At 34.4% G+C, this 20,419-nt stretch overlaps 2 protein-coding genes across 3 annotated transcripts; one reads left to right on the top strand and one right to left on the bottom strand.

The window, feature by feature from the left end:
• The first annotated feature begins 6,384 nt into the window (after positions 1 to 6,384).
• Positions 6,385 to 8,419, top strand: LOC107786443 (protein NODULATION SIGNALING PATHWAY 2-like). Its single transcript, XM_016607949.2, has one exon. The coding sequence runs from the start codon at positions 6,498 to 6,500 to the stop codon at positions 8,028 to 8,030; it is 1,533 nt and encodes a 510-aa protein (XP_016463435.1). The 5' UTR covers positions 6,385 to 6,497; the 3' UTR covers positions 8,031 to 8,419.
• Positions 8,420 to 9,891: 1,472 nt separating this feature from the next.
• Positions 9,892 to 16,267, bottom strand: LOC107786522 (ubiquitin-activating enzyme E1 1-like). Of its 2 annotated transcripts, XM_016608039.2 has the most exons (7): positions 16,081 to 16,267; positions 15,604 to 15,947; positions 14,661 to 14,878; positions 12,858 to 13,652; positions 11,568 to 12,436; positions 11,046 to 11,478; positions 9,892 to 10,753 (listed from the first exon to the last, which is right to left on the bottom strand). In XM_016608039.2, the coding sequence occupies exons 2-7, from the start codon at positions 15,932 to 15,934 to the stop codon at positions 10,157 to 10,159; spliced, it is 3,243 nt and encodes a 1,080-aa protein (XP_016463525.2). In that variant the 5' UTR covers positions 15,935 to 15,947; positions 16,081 to 16,267; the 3' UTR covers positions 9,892 to 10,156.
• Between the last annotated feature and the right edge of the window lie 4,152 nt (positions 16,268 to 20,419).

The raw sequence follows: 20,419 nt of genomic DNA, 5'->3' as shown, positions 1-20,419 counted from the left end.
TAATTACCCTGATAGTTAAATTATGAAGTTTTGAGTATATATTGACTTATTTATATAATATTTGGCTAGTTCGGGTTATTTGGCACCAAGTTGAGGATTTAGAGCGTATTTGTGGACCGGAAGTGAGCTTGAGAACGAGGTAAGTCTCTTGCCTAACCTTGCAAGAGAGAACTCCTCCCCTTAAGTGTATTTTTGTTATGAATTACTTTTGTGGAGAGCTATGTACGCACTAGGTGGAGAGAGTCTGTGCGTAGCTATATTCCATGAGATGTCTGGGTAGTCTTAGGTTTACACCATGCTTTAATTGCATTGTCATGTTTGTTATGCACATTAATTATCCTTAATAGAGTTGGGACTAGAGATTTTAAAGTTGAAAACTTCAAAGTTAGATTTCTTATATTGGAGAAAGAATTGAAGAATATTTAATAACTCTGAGAAATCCATGTCCTCTCGCGTCGCAAGTACTTCCGCGAGCGAGGTAAACTTCTCTATTCTTATGAGATCGGGTCGTTCGCCTCGATGGTTTAATAGATGCATCTATGGCTCGTGTCGTTCGACCCTCGGCAGTGCACACAATATATTTTTGGATCGGGTCGTACGACCTCGGCATAAATCGTGCGTGATAATACTCGGAGCCTGATTACACTTGATATTAGTTTCTGGCTTGAGATGTTATAATTTATTTAATGACAGAAATTGATTTGGGATTAGTAGTGTCTGCTAGGGATTTTGGAATTTATTATCAGTTAAGGAACCATTTATTCACTGCTTGTTATTGTGTTATTATTATTATTTCCATATTCCATACATGTTTAGAATTTCTGTATTTTATTATTGGCCCACACTAAGTGTCGATGTCGACCCATCGTCACCACTTCTTCGAGGTTAGACTGGATACTTACTGGGTACATGTTGTTTATATACTCACGCTACGCTTATGCACTAATCGTGCAGGATCTAAGGCAGGTGCATCTGGCAGTCATCCCGGCGCGCACCCCTGATATTCTGAGACTTAGTGGTGAGCTGCTTTCCGAGTCCTTTCTGCAGCACTCGAAGTCTCTCTTTTGTATTTACTTTCTGTCTACTCCATTTCAGAAAGTAGTTTAGTGTTCTGTATATTCTACTAGTAGCTCAGACACTTGTGACACCAGGTCTTGGAATTATGCTAAGTAGACATTTGATGGCTTTTTGAGAATTTATTTCACAACACATGTTCCAATATTTGTTTACACTTTATTTTATTAAATTTTTCACCTCTTACTTACTTAATAAAAAAAATCAACTATTTCAAAATTGTTAAAAAGAATAAATGCATAGTTAGTTCATTGTTGCCTTGCCTAACGGAGACATTAGGCGCCATCACGGCCTATAGAGAAAATTGGGTCGTGATACATTGTGCCACGACGTTAAATAAAGCGCTTCTTGGGAAATACCCCAAGTTTCTAACCTTTCTAATGGTTGTTAATTTTTCTAGGAAAAAAAATTAGGAACCATAGTTTTAGTTTTAGCTTATATATATGAAGAAAAAAAAAGTTAAGAAAAAGTACTATTTTTTTATGATTTATAATATTAGTAGTGAAAGTTACAGGAGCAGCAGAGTTAGAGCGCTCGTTGACCTCGCGACGCAGGGTTTCACCCCTACTGTAATTTCTCACTCCTAATCGCATGTCCCTCGTTATTCTATGCTAAGATGTGATCGATGCTACCACTTTTGTTGCTACTGCTTCTCTTGGAAACATTGCTACTGGCTCGAGGCTAGAGGATGTAGCCACTACTGATGTGACAGTTTAGGAAAGTTTTCTACACCCTACTTGTTTTATTTATGTGCATTGGGGACAATGCAAGATCATAAGTGTGGGGTGGGAGTCTGTTATATTTGTGAAATATTTATTTTTATTTTAATTTATTATTTTTCTTGGATTTTCTTTGTCATGGTTCTTTTCCAAGAAGCCTTTTTTTTAACCGGGCATTTTTAATTTAAAAAAACAAGAAAAAGAGTTTTGAAAGAAAGTTCAGAGACTTGATGCAGCCTTTTCTGAGAGTCACCGGGTATGCTTGAATTTTCTTTTTGAGTTCATGCTTTCGTATTGAAGGTTGAAATTGAGTGAACTATGAATTCCATGTACATAGAGTGGTGAGTTCTAATTGAGCATTTTTCATGTTCACATTTCAGTCTAGAACTTTCACGATTTGTTGTTTAAGGCGAAATCTGAGGATGTTCTCAAGTTAGGAAATGATTGTAGGCCATCTTTGTCTAGCCACACGAGCCTAAATTGACCTACCTATAATTATAAACTATCCCTAGATAACCCCTTTGTGCCTAATGACATGTTCACCTTCTTTTTTTGATAGCCTAATGATGCCCCTTAGCCCGTGAAGTTAATTGCATAAATTCTTACTCTATTACCTAATGGCACACGTCATTTGAATATTGTGAAAGTACTTAATACGTGAAGAAAGTAGTGTAAGAAACAAAAGAAAAGGGTTGTCAATCGTTCTTTTTAGTGCAAAATAGAAGCAGTGTTAATAACAGATCTTTCGTTGTTGATGTGTAACTAAAGTGTGAATTTTATGAACATGCCTAGAAAATTATTGAAGATATGCACATCCTTAAGAGATATGTATGCAAGGTAAGGGGTGCATCAAGGAGGCATTGTTAGTTTTGAAGTTATTATACAAAGATGGTTATATTTGGACTACTATTATCAATAGCTTGACAATATATGGTGATGTTGGGAGGTTCTTGGCTTTGGTGTATAATTTAGAAAGGGAGAATGATATACAAAAAACAAAACGAAGAAGAAGAGGAAATGTACTTAAGTATCATGTGATGGTAGTGCCATAGGTAGTTGAGTCATTGTTGCCCATATTATCCTACATGTCCTTGAGCCTACATCACAACCATAGAAAAGTCCTACTTAATTTTTACTTGAGATGCGTACATTAGTGGATAGCGACAAAATGGGCAAGCTTATGGTACTGTTTCATGTGCATGTGAAACTTATTGCTGAGTGTGAGAGCTGTTGATTGCTAATTGCCCCATTATTATGTGATTAATTACATGGTGTATGAGTTTTTGGGCACTTCTTTGCTTGTGAGGTACAATGAAATTTATGTGATCACGAGGTTTTGATTTTCAATGTGTGAGTATGAGTAAAAGAAAGGATCTCTAAATTTCATGGTTGATCTCATCGGAATCCGCTTGTTGAGAAGTTTTGAATTGGTTTTGATTGCTTATGTGTTATGATTGAACCATTTCTCTTCTTTGCTTAGAGGACGAGCAAAAACGTAAGTGTGGGGTAGTGATATTTGGCATAATTCTCTATATTTTGATAGTAGTTTAACCTCATTCTCAAGTGTTCTTGAATAGTTTAGTGGTTAAAACTCACCAAAAATGTGCCTAATTGATGCTCTTTGGTTGATAGGGAGTTGAAAGAAGAATTGAAGGAATTTTGAATTTTTTGGACGAAAATATGCTCAAATTGGAGAAAATGACAAAGTGCAAAAACATCGCATTTTTCCTCTAATATGCGCTCAGTGTGTGCTCATCTGGATAAGGTTAAATGTCGAGCGGAAATTATAAGGATATTTTGGTCTTTAGAGCAAATTTTACACGATATAAAAGCTTTTTTCGCCTCCCCAACCACTATCTCGACCTAGAAAGAAGAGAACATTACTTTCGAAGCAAGTAGGCTTGGAAAAGTCCAAAAACCATCCTAATCGAAGATTTGAAGAGTTTCTCTCAACTTTTCTTATTTTTCGTTTCTTATGGAGATTGTTTTGAGAATAGTCATTATATTTTTTTAGTATAAACATGAGTAGCTAAATTCTCTATCTAGGGTATTGATGAACCCGTTGTTGGGTGGTTTTGAATAAATATTCCAGAATCGTTGATACTTATTCTATTTGTTTGTCTGCGGTTTTAATGAATTCAATTGTTTGAGCTCGCAATTGTTGATGACCTATATTTTGTTATTCTTGGGAAAGGTTGACAAGGTTGGGTCAGTCAATCAACAGTACTTCGGGCTGAATTAAGAAATTACTTAACCCGATTTAGAATTGTTATGGGGACATCATGATTCGACTGTGACCTAGAATTGGACGAGTTTATTATCTTAATTATTTTGGGAAAAATATTTCAAGAATGGTATCGTTGGTAGTTGGGAAACTCTAGCGAACAACTTTAGGTCCAAGGTTGATAGAATAATGCCAAATAAAGTTTCAGGATTTCACTCAATATTAGCCCGGCAATTGGGGGATTCTCTACCTTAGGCTTTTTATCATCTACAAATTTCTTAAGTTATTCTCGACTTCTAGTTTAGTTTGTTGTTAGTTAGTCGAATCTAATTCATTAGTTAATATCCACAAAATTCAAGTATATTTGTCCTTTTTGTTCAACTTAGATTATTTAGTGATTGAGTCGACTAGAACGCTTCATAGCTCCCTGTGGGATTCGACCCCGACTCATAATTGGGTAAATTATATTGCATACGACCGTAGCATATTTCTTATCGAATTGTGTTTTGGACGTCATCACATGGTCATGAAAAAACTTTGTGTTCCTATCACCATCCTTGAACCAGGACATGTTAGCCTTTTATCTCTAGAACTCTTCCTCAATAGCTAAATGTCTAGTCAGGTCAGCTTGCACCGTATGTAACTTTTCTGTATTCAGTTGAAAAGGATTGAGCTCAAACTGAATCTCATGAACTTTTATAATCTCCTCTAGGGTTGCAATCTCCTGGAATATATCTCCAAAGGTTGCCTTGTTCCAGCTTCTTAAAGCATGTTTCACTGCCTTCAATTTGTGCTGAAATTTGATGAAAGAGCTCACGTGGACCTCTATCTGCCAATGCTGCTTTGCCAAGTTCAAGAAAGTTTCATGTTTTGTCCAGAAATTCAAGAATTTGAAAGGCCTTTTAATTTGTCTGATTCATACTACAAGTCTATATTGTATTATATTGTTATTTGTGCATTAAAACTTACAACATGTCCAAAAAGTGTGCAGCATCTTTTACAATCCAATTTGAGAACATCATTTCCCAAGAGACTTCATGAACCAAAGAAATTGAAAATTCAGCTAAGTTATGAGAAAAAGTAAAAATCCTAGAAATTTGTACAAAATCAACATGATCTAAAGTAGAAAACATGCACCATATATTTTCATACGTAACATCCACTTCTCACGGGCTTAACACCCCCTCAATCAAGAAACTTATTTTAATTCATTCAGTAAGTTTTAAAGCATAATTGAACCCAAGGGACAACGCCAGATGCCAATGATAAGTGTGCGTAAGACATATCAAGACCAAAAAAAAAAAAAAAAAAAAAAAAAAGGAAAAATAGAAAAAAAGGAAGCATTATTGTTGTTTAGAAAAATACCAGACCTTTGAAAAATATTTAATGTGGTGAATGATTTGTCCTGCACTAGTGATGCTGAATGCAAGAGAGAGTGAAATCAAGACTGTCACTAATCTGGATTTATTCTTGACAATAATATTATCAATAGTGACATTATGTCAACTTTCAGTAATGATTTAACAATTTTGTAAATAAAATAAATCAGCTTGTGAATGAAGCAAAAGCTGCTGTTCTGTATTTGTAGTAAATAGTCAGAATAACAATATGAGTCCTAATCCTTAATCAATCCATTTGTTGTTCTTTCAATCTGAAGAAGACTTGTGGTCTATTATACAAATTGTTATTTAATACATTCAGGACAAAATTGTGGCAATATGAAAAGCATTGATAATTGTTATTAGTGATTACTGATATGACATGCAATTAAAATAACTTGGAATATAAAAATAACCTAGAACACTCCAAGAAATGAAGATGACTCAACATGGAACTTTAATGGAAGAAACTCTGTACAAACAGTTTATTAGTCTTTTGTCTGTATTTTTTTGGTTTTTTAAGAAAATGAGAATTCTTTAAAGGGAAAAAGGTATAATTTGGGGTACCCCTTGACGAACCATCTTAATTTTACCTTCCGTGTTGAGATTATTATATCTTTGTAGTTAGTAAATCATCTCGTATTTGGTCTTGATCCTAGCAGATCTCCAACCTCAAATATAAAAATTTTAATATTAAACCATAGTCAAAAGTATAGCTTTAAATTTGCACCTTTTTACCAAGTATTGTGTCTAATGGAATACGCTCAAACTATGCTAGAGCTCCATTAAAGTTAATGGTAAACACGAGACGATTTGTTAATGACAAGGGTATAAATGGCCCAAAAAAACGCACAAATTAAGCTACTTCATAATAAAATGGCAAATCCTGACTTTTTCCCTTCTTTATTATGTAAAGCTCATATTTTTTAGATTTCTTGTCTCCAATTTGGAATTTCAAATGTTTGGACTTCTCATTTGAGAATTATTCTTAAAAGAAATTACTTAAAAATTTCCTCCAGGCTATTATATATACCTACACCAATCATTCAGAACAAACAGTGAAACACTAACCTAAAAAAGAAACTTTCTTTCATCAAGAAGATGATGCAATCAGAGCTTCTTCACAACTCATGGTCTTCCACTTTCCCTCAAACTGAATTTTGTGCTATCCAAATTGATCCCTATGAAAGTCATAAGTATGGTGTTTCTGATTCTTCAATCAACTCCAAGGATCAAGACTCCTCTGGGATTACCTTCTCAGACTTCACATCCCTTTTTCCTGATGATGTTTTTACTGATCTTTCGATGGATGATTTGGAGTTTGATGATGTTTGCATATGGTTAAATGATAGTGAAAGTGAAGGAAATGAAAATATGAATATCTCAATCTCTTGTGAGATGCAAAAGGATGGAGATTTATGGAGTCCTGCTATTTCAGGAGTATCCAGTGAGCCCTCAATTGCAATACCATTGACAAATAGTGCCATTTCACTTGTAATTCCAGGAAATAGTAAAGAAATGGATACTCAAATGAGCCTTCATCATTTATTAGCAGCTTATGGAGAGGCCATGGAAAATGGTCACAAGGAACTATCAGAAGTGATCATAAGAAGCATAAAAGGAAAAATAAATCCTTTAGGCGAATCGTTGGAACGCGTTGCATCCAATTTGTTCTCGCGGATAGCAGATCAAGAAGATTACTTAAAACAAGAATCAAGCAAGAATCTTGAAGTAGCATTTAAGGCTTTCTACCAGATTTTCCCAATAGGGAAATTTGCTCATTTTGCTGCTAACTCAGCAATAATGGAATCCATTCCAGATGATGCAGAAACTATTCACATAGTGGATTTTGACATGGGAGAAGGGATTCAATGGCCTCCAATTATTGAAGCCATGTGTCAAAGAAGAAAGGCTTTGAAATTAACATCCATAAAGAAAACAGAGGAAGAATCAACCAGTGATCAGTGGAGATTTGAGGAGATTAAAAGAAGACTTCTTGATTATGCAAAGCCTTTTGGCCTAAGATTACAAATTGAGGAGATGACAGTTGAAGAGTTGGCAGGTGAAATGAGAAGAATGAAAAAAAGGAATGAATGGTTGGTTTTCAATTGTATGTTTAGACTCCCACACATGGGAAAAACAAAGTGCAGAATCCATGCCTTGGAATTTCTAAAACTAGCTAAGGAATTGTTACTAGCCAATTCTTCAACTCACAGAGGACTTGTCACTTTTGGTGATGGAGAAGCAATGGACAATAGTCACAATACTAATACTTTCTCTGGATTCTTCAACAAGAATTTGATATATTACCAGTTGATTTTCGAGTCGTTGGAGTTGTATTTTCCAGCTTATCTTGCAGAAGCAAGACTTGCCATGGAATCCCTTTTTCTAGCACCTCAAGTCTGCTCATTTTCTTGGTTTCACAACTGGGAAGAGATGACAAGTACTTCTGATTCTTGTGGAGAAACTGGATTGCAAGGCAAGAAAATAAGCAAAGAGAACTTGTTACAAGCCAAGGTATTGGTCAATGAAAGAGAAACTCCATTAAATGTGAGGATTGAAGAACAAAGGCAACATGAAATGGTCTTGGAATGGAAAGGGACACCATTGGTGAGAGTTTCAACTTGGATGTAGATTCAGGGATTCAGAATTTAAGTATATGGTGTTGGATTCTAGAAAAGGTAGTTTAGTGGGTTCTAGATAAATTATTTACACATATTTAGTGGATTTCATAAAACAAATACAGGATTTAGGCCAAAACAACTGAATTCTAAAATTCTACTGAACCAGTAACTAAAATTCTAGCTTGGCGCAGAAGAAAACAATAGCAGCAAACGACATAGAGACACTACAACTCTTTCTCTGCGTCGTTTTCTTTACCATTATTTTTATTGTGTTCTCTGAAGTGAGTGTACAGAGCCATACTAATATTAGTCTGTCTAGTGTCTAGTGTATTTACGTTGTATATATTATTACAGACGAGAGTTGTAAATGACAATTATATATTACTCCCTCCGTTTCAATTTATATGAACCCATTTGATTGGGCGCGGAGTTTAAGAAAAGAGAGAAGACTTTTGAACTTGTGGTGTAAAATGAGGCACATATATTTTGTGTGGCTATAAATCATTGCATAAAGGTAAATTGTTTCCAAATAGGAAAAGGGGTCATTCTTTTTGGCACGGACTGAAAAGAAAATAGGTTCACATAAATTGAAACGGAGGGAACTTTTTTTTTGTTTTCCAACCGATATCTAAGGCCCGACTAAATCGAACTAGCGCTGGAAAATCTCACTTTGGGGTAAAGGTTGTTCAAAACTAAACATATTCACACTATTGTGAGAAACATTGAAGCAAACGCCAAATAGTATAGGTAATCTGCTCCGAACAAAAAGAACGGTATTGGTATCAACAATTAACAATAAACGCTAATCAACAAAAAGATTGAAACGGGCTGCCAGGTCTTACATACAAAACACAAGTGATGTAAAGATTTAAATGGATATCTATTTTTCCTTCTTTTTTTCTTTTTTTCTTTTTTTTCTTTCTTTCTTTCTTTCTTTCCTTCTTTTTACTTCTCCTTTTTTTCCTTTTTTATTCTTTTTTTTTTTTCTGATAAGACGACTTAAGTTGAGATTTATAAAGTAATTATAATGAACTAGTTGTTTTTTGACTTTCACACGCAGTCAGTAGTATTATCTTGAAGTGGTCAAAGCCGATTTGAAGTGATTTTCTTCCAAAATTAAAATGCCAACCCAAAGAGGGGGAAATGCCAGAAAGAATGGGATTATCAACGATCGATTATCAACATATGAATATTGGGTCCAGCATTAGTGTCCAACATATGAATATTGGGTCCAGCATTAGTGTAATACGCGCCCATTAAAGGGAAAACACCTCGTGATGGATAGGGCTCTTTACAACTATGCCTTAGTTAGTCCCAAACAAGTTGGGATCAACTATATGAATTCCTACCAGGATGGTTTTTTATTTTCATATATCTAACTTGATACCTCTGATTTAAGGTAATAAATAGAGGCTCTCTACAGAAATATTTTAGAAATATTTTATCCATCCCACCACGAACCCTTGGGATTGAATACATGCATCAGTTAACCTTCAAATTCTTTAACACATGAAACCCTTGTGGTTGTTACCCTTTCTCGAGGTCAACATGCTACGCAGTTTCAATCAAACAATTAAGATTACCGCTCTACAAACTCTAAGACGTATTATATAATTAATTTGCAAAATAAATCAGCACCATTAGTTTTATGTTTTGTTTTCACATCTTGCCATGGTTTTGTACTCTTTTTTCCTTTTCTTTTTAGTTTTTAATTTTTAATCATATCACATCAGATCAGCAACTCAGGCTCAAACCACCAAAAAGTTCACTTAACCGAGTTTGCAATGCAGATATCACAGCAGCAATTTAGATATTCCTGAAACGAAGCTCATGGATGTCATAACTTCGAATCCACCATCCAACATCAACAATTTTTCTTCAAAGATCAAATACTTTTCTTCAAATAGTTGAGCAAGAAAATGGGGACATGTCACAAATCAGATACTAAAAGTCATAATAGTCATCATTTTTTTACGACTCAACCAATGTAGGTTCCGACTTTGTAAGCAAGCTAGTACAGAAAAGAAAATATCTAGCTCTGCAACAAGAAAGACCAAAGGCAGCATGAAGAAAATAAACTGTAACCTAAGATTTTTAGGCTATTCTTGTGAGTGGTTACAAGATAGAACAAACAATCTACCTGAAGTAAATGGACATTTGAGGGATATCAACATCGTTATCTTCCTCATCCTCACAAGCCACTACCACATCAAAATGTTTCCTGTATGGAGGCAAATCTGCCTTGGCCACTTCCCTGGCCAGATCTACCAACTTCCGATCCATCCGCTCTTTATGCTTAGGGAACATGCTGTTATAAAGTAAGCAGCTCCCATAAGAGATGCTATAAGCGTTCAGACCTTTGTTTTGAAGCCACTGAAGAAGCTCCCTCAAAGTTGGATTATCTTTCAAAATCCACCTGTCCCACACAGTCCAGTTCATGTCTTGATGTTTGACCACCTTTGGTGGAACTGGTTCAGCCATGGAAAATAAAGGAAGAGCCAAGTTGGCGAAAGTGTTGCGATAATCCTCCACCTTATGACCTCCATCCAAAACCTTATAAAGCTCTAGACAAACAAGACCTGTGGCCATAGCAGTGGAAGTAGCAATAGCTGGAATGATTCTCCCTGCTATGAATTTGGCCTTCAGTTTATCCACTTCAGGGATGCTATAGTTTCTAGCCCTCATGTTTGCAAGTCCAGCGATAAGGTCCATATGATAGTTGGTGTCATCGTCCTGTACATTCAAAGAGCTTAGTTGGAAGAGCAGATGGAAGAAATAAATAGACACATGATTATAAATTGAACATCTATCACCAAATAGAGGTGAGAATTTCAATATCTTCCTCGTACAATGTCTGTTAAAACATCATGTGGTTCTTTAAGAGTTTAAGTTAGGCACAAGGCTGTATATACACCTCAGATCCTTTTCCTTGTTTCCTCCCCGAAAACATATTTACGGTATCAAATGATCGCATTCCCAAGATGCCTCTAACATATGCAACATGCAAGAGAGAGAGTGTGTGTACCTTCTCAAATTGAATGGGGTTCATCTTGTAACCTGAAGGCAATTCCTGACGACACGTTTCCAGCTTCATCACCAACTCATTAATGACTGCAGCATCATCAATGGATGAAGCCGCCATGCTGGTTGCTTTCTCATCTGTCACAATCTTCACATCTTTCTTTGGCTGGAAATCGGGGACAATCACTTTATCAACAGCTTCAGCTAACTTTTGAGGAGACTTAACCCAATCTGGAATGAGTATGCCAAATGTTTCTGCTCGTAATATTGAGGCTGCCAGTAGAAACTGAAGGTGACTGGCATCGTCAACAGAAAATTGCAATGGCCGAGGGAAACGCTTTGGTGCAGACCAAAATGGGGCACCACTACTAGTAGTAGCCTCCTCAGGAAAAGTAAATGTCAACTGCTTCACACGGTCTGCAAAGTAATCTTCAAACCTGGTTCCAGGAAAAGCAAGTGGTTAAAAGCATATATCAAAAAGCTGCTCAAAAGGGTAAAAGTTTAGTTGGTTTTTAGATGGTCATACCTCAGGCGAGCCCAAGTTATGCAGTCTTGAAATGTATCACATCTCTCCTTGTCGAGGCATTCAAGAACACGATCCAAAGTGTCCCTGGCCTGTGCATCACCAGCCTTTTGCATAGCAGATATGTAGTCACTAGGATTGATCAGATAAGCATTAACCTCAGTTGGCGTCTTCTCAAGCAAACCCTCAAATTCTGACCGTGCCCATGTTAAGCAATGGTCGATGTTGTGTGGGAAAGAGTGAACTGTACACATAGGTGCCTGTTTTTCTGGTGGATCCCTCGACGCACCATAATTCTCTGTAAGGTGAGGAATTACCATCTGAGTGTTGCACTTGGCACCCAGGGTTCCAGACTCCAATAATGGTTTTTGAAAATACAAACATCTCTGATCAATGTAAAGCCTGGCATTCACATTATCGAGTGCATTGATCACAACACTCAAATTCTCCCAGAATGTATCATCGAATACACTTTCTGTTTCAGGGCTTGCACGGTTTTGCAGTGCTTCAATGTGAATGCGAGGATTGATCAAAGAAGCAGCTGCAGCAGCAACAGTAGACTTGGCTTGCCCAATGTTCCAGTCACGGAAGAGAAATTGTCTACTAAGATTGCTCTTCTCAATGACATCATCATCTGTAATTGTTAGCTTCCCTTTATCACCACAACAAACCCCCATGAGAGCTAAATTCTTCAAGAACTCACACCCAAGCGCACCAGACCCAACAACAAAAGCTTTTGCCTCTTCCAGCTTCTTCTGTAGCTTGTTTCCAAAGACTGAGATTTGAGCATCATAACGACTATTCAAGGGCTTCAAATCATTTGGATCCAAGGGTGCGGTTGGAAGAGATTCAACAGAGTCAAAGTAGAAAAACTGACGCAACAAATGAAAAGGAAATGGTTTAGTGACAGAACATTCCAAGTCTATCAAAGAGCAAACATAAATAACAATATAAGGCTATATGCAGCATCACAAACTAATTTAATCCAAATATTTGGAGCTCAAGGAACAGTTATCACAGTGCCAAAGATACACGGGATACCAAGATTGACAATCGAGAAGACAAAATCATTTCATATCCACAAGATCAGGCTTCAGAGGCAACAAAATGTTGAGATAGAGTTCCATTGCACTCCAATCTAATTGTGTTACAAATCTATAATCTACTATGAACTTATTCAAGCAAGGCAGCTACAATTTAAAATAGATCATCCCGACCAAAAACTGCAAGAGATTTAAAGGTCCTTTTGTCACACTAGATTTGCAGATCGATTATAACAATTCATTTACTGACCTGGTAAAGTGGATGGAACTTCCCAGAGCAAGCCTTCACAACTTCTTGCCCAACAATACCACCAAACATAGCAGCCATTGGGTTTAGCACAGCCCTTGCACCGAATGCAAAATTCCGAAGAAGTTTCTGGTCAATCTCCTCTAGTTTTCCATCAGAGAGACTATTGTTCAGGTCAGTCACAAATGATATTAGCCTCTGAGCATCTTCCTCAGATCCAGCAAGAGGGAAACGTCCTGATTCAGACACAAACCTATCTAGTGCCTGGAAGGCCAAGTGTAAAATAGGTGGGCGGTCAAACTTAGAGAAGTCACTCAGAAGAAAGTCACCAGGATCCTTAATTGCTTCTCGCAGTGGCTTGAATTTTAACACTTTAGGTTCCTTGACCTGAGTGACAATACCCCCTCTTTCATATGCTGCATAATTTGAAGTGTCCTCTTCAATAGTAAATGAATATGGCCTCGCATTTTTTATTTTTCTAGGCTTCCCATCATTCAGTTCTGTCATGCCCCGCACTTCAGAAAATATAACCAAGTCCCCGTCCTGAAACTCGAGCCTCTCATCATCAATACACCCCACAAGAGCAGGGTTGTCATTGCTAATAGACGCAATTATTCCGGTGTGGGGATCCTCACCATCAACATCAGCAATTGTAAATTCAGGGCCAAAGTCACAAAACACGCTACCAAAAAGGCCTCGAACTTCAGCTTTGATGAAAGCAATTGGAGGCTGGTGCTTATGACAGTAATCATCAAATTCAACTGCCTTCTCTAAGCTGATATCTGTAAATACAACAGCCTGCCAAGGATATAGCAATAAGGATGTCATTTCCCCCACAACCATGCCACAGTATTAGTTAAATAATTATCGCATCTAAAAAAATTAACTCTGTTATGTTCATATCACTGACAATAAGAAACATAACTAATAACACCAATTGCTAACATTGTACAAAATACTTCACCGCCCAAACAGTAGGAGACATCCTCAAATAAATTGCCATTGACATAGTTAAGATAATTCGTCCCTGAAAAATCTTAATGACTGTCGCTTTCCACAATAAATGCGAACACAGGTCACTTGTATTTTATGTAATCTTAACCATTATCACTGTAACAGTGTACGTGGAAAGCAATTCTATCTAGTTTAACTATTATGATATTTAAATCAGATCTCTGTTTGGTTGTAAATGGCTATATCGTTTTTGCAACTAAACTAACTATTTAAAAAAAATCACTAATAGCTTTTTTTTATAGGTAAAATTCACAAGAGTTTTTAGCCTTGAAAAAGTGACTAGAAGACAAATAAACTGGAGATATTTTCTTTACACAATTAATCAGGTCCTAGGTCATTTCTGTCTTGGCAAAATTCAAAAAATTGTCACTTTTCCAATGGAAAATCTAACGATTGGCACTTCCAAATTAACCAAAACACCGGTCATTTCTGTTCTATAAGATCTTAACCATTATCACTATTACATGGAAATCAACCACAACTTGGTTTAACTATAATTATATTAAAATTAGATCTCTGTTTGGTTAGAGACTCGTATGCCAATGCAAGGATAAGTGTGAGATTTAGAGCTCCTATTTTTTCCTAAAAGATAATTATTGAGTAGTGGAATAAGATGGGCCATAATAAAGCACAATGGATGTAGACAATTTATATTTGCGACCCCAAATAGAGTTTGGGAATGTTTTGAAACTACTATATCAACATTACAATACCTGTACAGTCAGTAAGGCATTCAGAAATGAAAAATCTGCGTAATAGTACGAATCAATAACATCAGACACATGTACTTGCCTGAAAATTGGAGAGTTGTTCTTTAGTCAAAGCATCCGTCAAAGTAGAGATAATGACAGCATTGTTTAGCTCTTGCAACTTCTGGATAGAAGCAAGTGCCCTATTCTTCCCAACATCCTCCTCTGTAAAAATAAAATTGCTAGATAGATCCCACAATTCCACATTTCCTTCGTCGTGCAAAGTAACGGATTTCACACCCGCAAGAATAAGGTTCTTTGCTGCAACACGAAACACAGTTACATTATATGAAAAACTTAAACAGAAAGTGTTCAGAATAGTTGTCATATTCAGCACACTGAGAACTCGTAATCAAGTATTCCTCTTATTATCAATATCTCAAAAATGTAAAAAGTAGGTCATTAAAAGAGCGCATACAAAACATATATTAATAATCAAAAAGGCATCATAATCCATCCTACTGTTTTTTTATTGTACATCATCCACTCCTCTATCCAGGCCTATTTCATTCCAATACTAAATTATTTGTATAAAAACTACTCATGTTTATGTGACACTATTTCCTTATTAGTACGTTCCAAAAAGAATGACATCCTTCTATACTTCGAAAGAGTTAACTTTATACCTCCCATTTTACACTTAATAAGAAGCTTTTATAGCCACACAAATGTTGTGGTAGTTTTTTTATATCACACAAATGCTGGCAATGCATAAGAACACTGGTTTCAAAAAACATTTCCCTGCCGTTTCAACACGAAACACGGAGGGAGTAATAAAATAAACAAAAATGAAATATGGAAAAAAGAATGATCACTAATAATCTCTCTGGAACATTATATTTAAAAAAGATTATCAAGAGTGCGCACAAATTTCAAGCGTGAAAAATTGGAAATGAAAACTTTACAAAGAAGAAAAGGAAATAGCAATTCTAGCACAGTAAATAGCAAAAGAAAGAAAAAGAATAAATACAGGAAAAAAATTATACCGATTTCAGCGCCAAGGCCTTGCAAGCCAGAGACGAGTACATTAGATGCAAAAAGTCGACGCATAGTTTCACGGCCATAAACGGCGAGTTGACGGCTGTGAAGATCCTCATCGATATCAGGAGAGTTACGCGCATCGATCGGAGATTTGCCGTTAGTCGCGTTGCCGTTAGTGTTAACATCACCAGTAGTAGCAGAACCAGTACCTCCCATAGTCACCGTCGATGAATCACCAGAAGCGGCGGCGGTGGCCTTGTGCTTCTTCGTCAAAGGATCCACTGAAACGTCGTCGTTTTCTCCTCCGACTTCAACTGTCCTCTTCACAGGAAGCATAAAGTGCTGTGAACTGCTCGATTCAACCATTTCACAAATCAAATTAATCAACAGATAATTCACAAGAAATTAAAGAAATTATAAAATCATACGAAAATTGAAGAACTTGTAAGAGATAAGGAAGATAAGTGTATTAGAGAAGGTACCAGAATCTGGAGAATATGAAGGGAGTTAAGGGAAGCGAGAGATGCGTGTGATGATTAGGGTTTGTGTGAGGGTTGTGGGGGGACGGGGGGTGATTTGAGCTTAGAGAGTGGAGGGGTGTGAGTGGGTTCGTTTCGACGATAACGAAAAATGGGAGAAAGATTGTGTTGGGTGGGCCGAAAAAGGATGTTGTTCGTTTGGGCTTTTGGATTTCTATATAAAAGAAAAAGGGTAAATTATGCTATATACCCATAGAAGACAAAACAATTACCCATATCTACCCATGTTCATTTCTTTTACATTTTATACCTATGCGGCACAATTATTTTACCCGCTCTACCCATTCTTACTTTCCCATTGTTTAGCATGAAACCTCATTATCCCATAGATTCTTTCATGCACCTTTTTATATCTTTTAAGTGCATCACATTTTTTAAATATTTTTCATCATTTATCATAATAATACTAATTAAAAAATAATATAATATAATATTTATTAAATAATATAGAATATTATAAAAATATATGAGTTTGGAGAAAATAAAAGGATATTATTATTTATTTATTTTTAAAAAAAAAAAAGATATCCATCAATGTTTATGCTCACACATTTAATAGCATATGTAGAAAGTAAATTAGCTAATACTGAGTTTTATTTCAACGTATGCCAAGAAACTTTTTTTTAAGAAATTTTATTTTCCTCGACTCTTCTTTTCTTTAATTTTTTTTTTTGTCCTTTGACATAATTTATCTTTTCCCTTTTTGTCTTTTTCTTTTTCTTGAAAAAGTCAAATCTACCATAGATGGACTTGAAGCTTGAAACTCATATATTGAGTTTGTTGAGTTTGTAGTTATTTTGATCTCATTTTTCCTAGGTTTGTTTGAAATGTTAATTGAAGGCTCTAGCTAAACATTGAGTGAATTTGGTGGAGATTTTGCAGTAAATTTTTAAATTGGGTTAAAGTTGAGTTGAACTGGTGAAGAAGAATTTGTACTGTATACCAAAATGATATACTATATACTGTTGTGGTATACAGTTTATTACAACGGTATACTATATAATGTAACAGTATACTATTACAATTTGGTCCTTTTTGATTTTTTTAAAATTTTTATTGAGTTCTTTTTCAACTTTTCAACGGAGTTCTCATGTTTTTTAAATTTTTTCTTTAAAATATTTGATATGAGGTTGTGGCTGCAGTTTGAGTTAATTTAGTAGAAATTTGGAGTAGATTTTTAAAATTTAGATTGAAATTGAGTTGAACTAGCAAAGAAAACTAATTTTTACTATATACCAAAATAACATATTAATTTATTGTGTTAAACTGGTGAAGAAGAATTTATATTGTATACCAAAATGATATGCTAAAAATTTTAACAAAGTAAGATTGATATATTATTCATGTAACAAAAAAAGCCAAAAAATCCGACAAAATCGAACCAATCCAAATCGATATAAACGGCTTGGTTTGGTTTTAGTAAAAAACGAACCAACCTAGTCCATGTACACCCATACTCCCAGTTATGCATACCATAATTTCAAAAAGATTGTCCTAATTTTTATCCAATTGTTGTCTACATTTTCAAATATGAAACATTTTCATTCAGATTTCAATGTATTCTTAGACTACACATAGCAGCTTACTATGTGTAGCAAAGAAGACAGATTTGTGCTATATATCAAAATAGTATATTGTATACTGTATTGGTATATAATAATTAATTCAAGAGTATATAATTAACTACAATAATATACTACTAATTTTTTTGAAGGAATGAACCAATCCTCTATATACCAAAATAACATATTATATACCATTTTGGTTAATTCAATAGTGTATAATTTATTGCGTTGAACTGGGTATACCAAAATGATATACTATATACCATTTTGGTATACAGTTCATTCCAATGATATACTATTATAGTATACTATATAATGTAATGGTATACTCTTACAATTAGGTCCTTTTAGAATTTTTTGAAATTTTTATTGACAATTTATATTATTTCAGTTTAATAATTGAATTTAAAAAATCTTTTTTAAACTCTCTGCGTACAATTGTATACCCTGTTGGTATAGCTATATACTATACTAGTATCATATGCAAGTTGGAACATTTTTTGGTTGTATTAGCTATATTTAATTGGTACACTATTTGATTTTTCTTTAGTAATAGTAGAATAGTACAGTATCTTGAATTTTTTAAATTTTTCTTTATGCATGTATATTATGTAATCATTTTGATTTTTTCTTTATGTGTTTATTTATATAATAGTATTATAGTATAATATCTTGAAATACATTATTATATTAATATGGGTACACTAATTTTTTAATTTTTCTCTTTATGCATATGTATTATGTAATAGTAGTATAGTCATATGTTGCCTGAAATTAATTAGTAGAACTGTATACCCTATTGGTATAATTATATGTCATATTGGTATCATATAGTAGTTGAAATATTTTTTTTGGTTGTTTTAGGTGCATTTTTAAGTGAATTCTATTATGAAATAATTTATATGATCATGTTTTGTTGTGTTGGACTTTCTTGTACCTATGGACATAGATTTTGTATATTATGTAATAATTTTTATATTTATATGCAGTTGTTGGAATGACCCGTACAACTATATATCCTATTAGTATAGCTATATACAATATTGGTATCATATGCTAGTTGAATCATTTTTTGATTGTATTAGTTGTATTTAATTGGTACACTATTTGATTTTTTTTTTAATAATAGTAATATAGTACAATATCTTAAAATACTTTACTCCATTATATTAATATGCGGTACACTATTTTTTTATTTTCTCTTTATGCATGCGTGTTATGTAATAGTAGTATAGTCATATAGTTGCCAGGAATTAACCAATAAAACTGTATACCATGTTGGTATAGTTATATGCCATATTGGTATCATATGGTAGTTTGAATATTTTTTTGGTTGTTTTAGCTGCATTTTTAAGTGAATTCTATTCTGAAATTATTTATATGAACATGATTTGCAGTGCTGAAATTATTTTTTACCGATGGACATAGATTATGTGTATTATGTAATAGTTTTTATAGTTATAGGCAATTGTTGGAATGACCCCATACAACTATATACCCTATTAGTATACGGAATGAGCAAGTTGCTTTGCGAATATTTAGCTTGCAATGCGAGCATGTAATTTTCTCATACTTTTATTACATCCTTTAATGTTTTGGTACAGTAGTATAGTCACAGATAGTTGTAGCAATATTCTAGAGTAATCATATACTCTGTTGATATACATGTATATCATATTGGTATCATATGGTACTAAAAGTCTTTTTTGCTACTTATATTTTTATTGCATTTCCAATATTTTATTATCATATCTATTCTAACTAGTATATATGGATCGTATATTATATTTTCTTTCTCCATAACTAGTTGTGTTACTGCTAATGGTAGAGTGTATACTGATATTTGTAGGGAAGGAGATCAAGGTTTGCATGGCAATCACGTAAAATTAGAAAAGGAACAAGAAATAAAGAAAAAAAATAAAAAGAAAAAAAATAAAAAAGAAGTCAAATTTGAGTGTGAAATAAGTTATGGTAAAAATAACAATAATACGATTTGGGCAAAAATAAATGAATAAAAGAGAAAGAAGAAAAAAAAAAGAAGAAGAAAACAAGAAAAAAAGAAAAGGAGAAAAGAAAGAAAAAAAAGGAAAAAAGAAAAGAAGCATATAAATAAAAAAGAATTGGAGAAAAAAGAGAAAATTTCCCACAAAAACTACCATGGGTAGGAAATATAATTAGTTTGATGGGTAGAAAAATAAATGGGTAGGTAAGGGTAAATAGTTTTGTTTTTGTGAGTAACTGTGTCACTCACCCAAAGAAAAATGGGCAAAATATAAAGAGATTTTTATCCTATCTATACTATATTATAAACTTATTTATCCATCATAGAGGGGTTATTACTTAATTACATTAGCATATATAATTTATTATTTATATACAAAATAATATATTAGACTCCAATCTTACCCATTTTAGGCTTCATTCTTCTCTATTTTTCTTCTCCGTATAGATATTTCTCTCTTCGTTCCTCTTCGATTCGGCTTTTGCAGATGAACATGCTCTGAGCTTTGAAGAATGGTGAAGAAAAATGATTCAACTAGTTAAAAGCCATAGATACATACATGAAGCACCAATATAAATGAGTTACCGGAACTTTTTTTAGATGAATAAATAAGAAATTGTCAACAAGAGTGGCGTTACTAAATTGAAACTAATTGACGGTGTAATTGAAACTACACTAAAGTGGGTCATGTATACATGATCTTTAACTCCATTGA

The sequence above is a fragment of the Nicotiana tabacum genome, chromosome 2 (assembly GCF_000715075.1).
Source record: "Nicotiana tabacum cultivar K326 chromosome 2, ASM71507v2, whole genome shotgun sequence".
Taxonomy (NCBI): domain Eukaryota; kingdom Viridiplantae; phylum Streptophyta; class Magnoliopsida; order Solanales; family Solanaceae; genus Nicotiana; species Nicotiana tabacum.
Note: the sequence above shows the minus strand (reverse complement) of the source record. Positions and strands in the feature narration are given on the sequence as shown.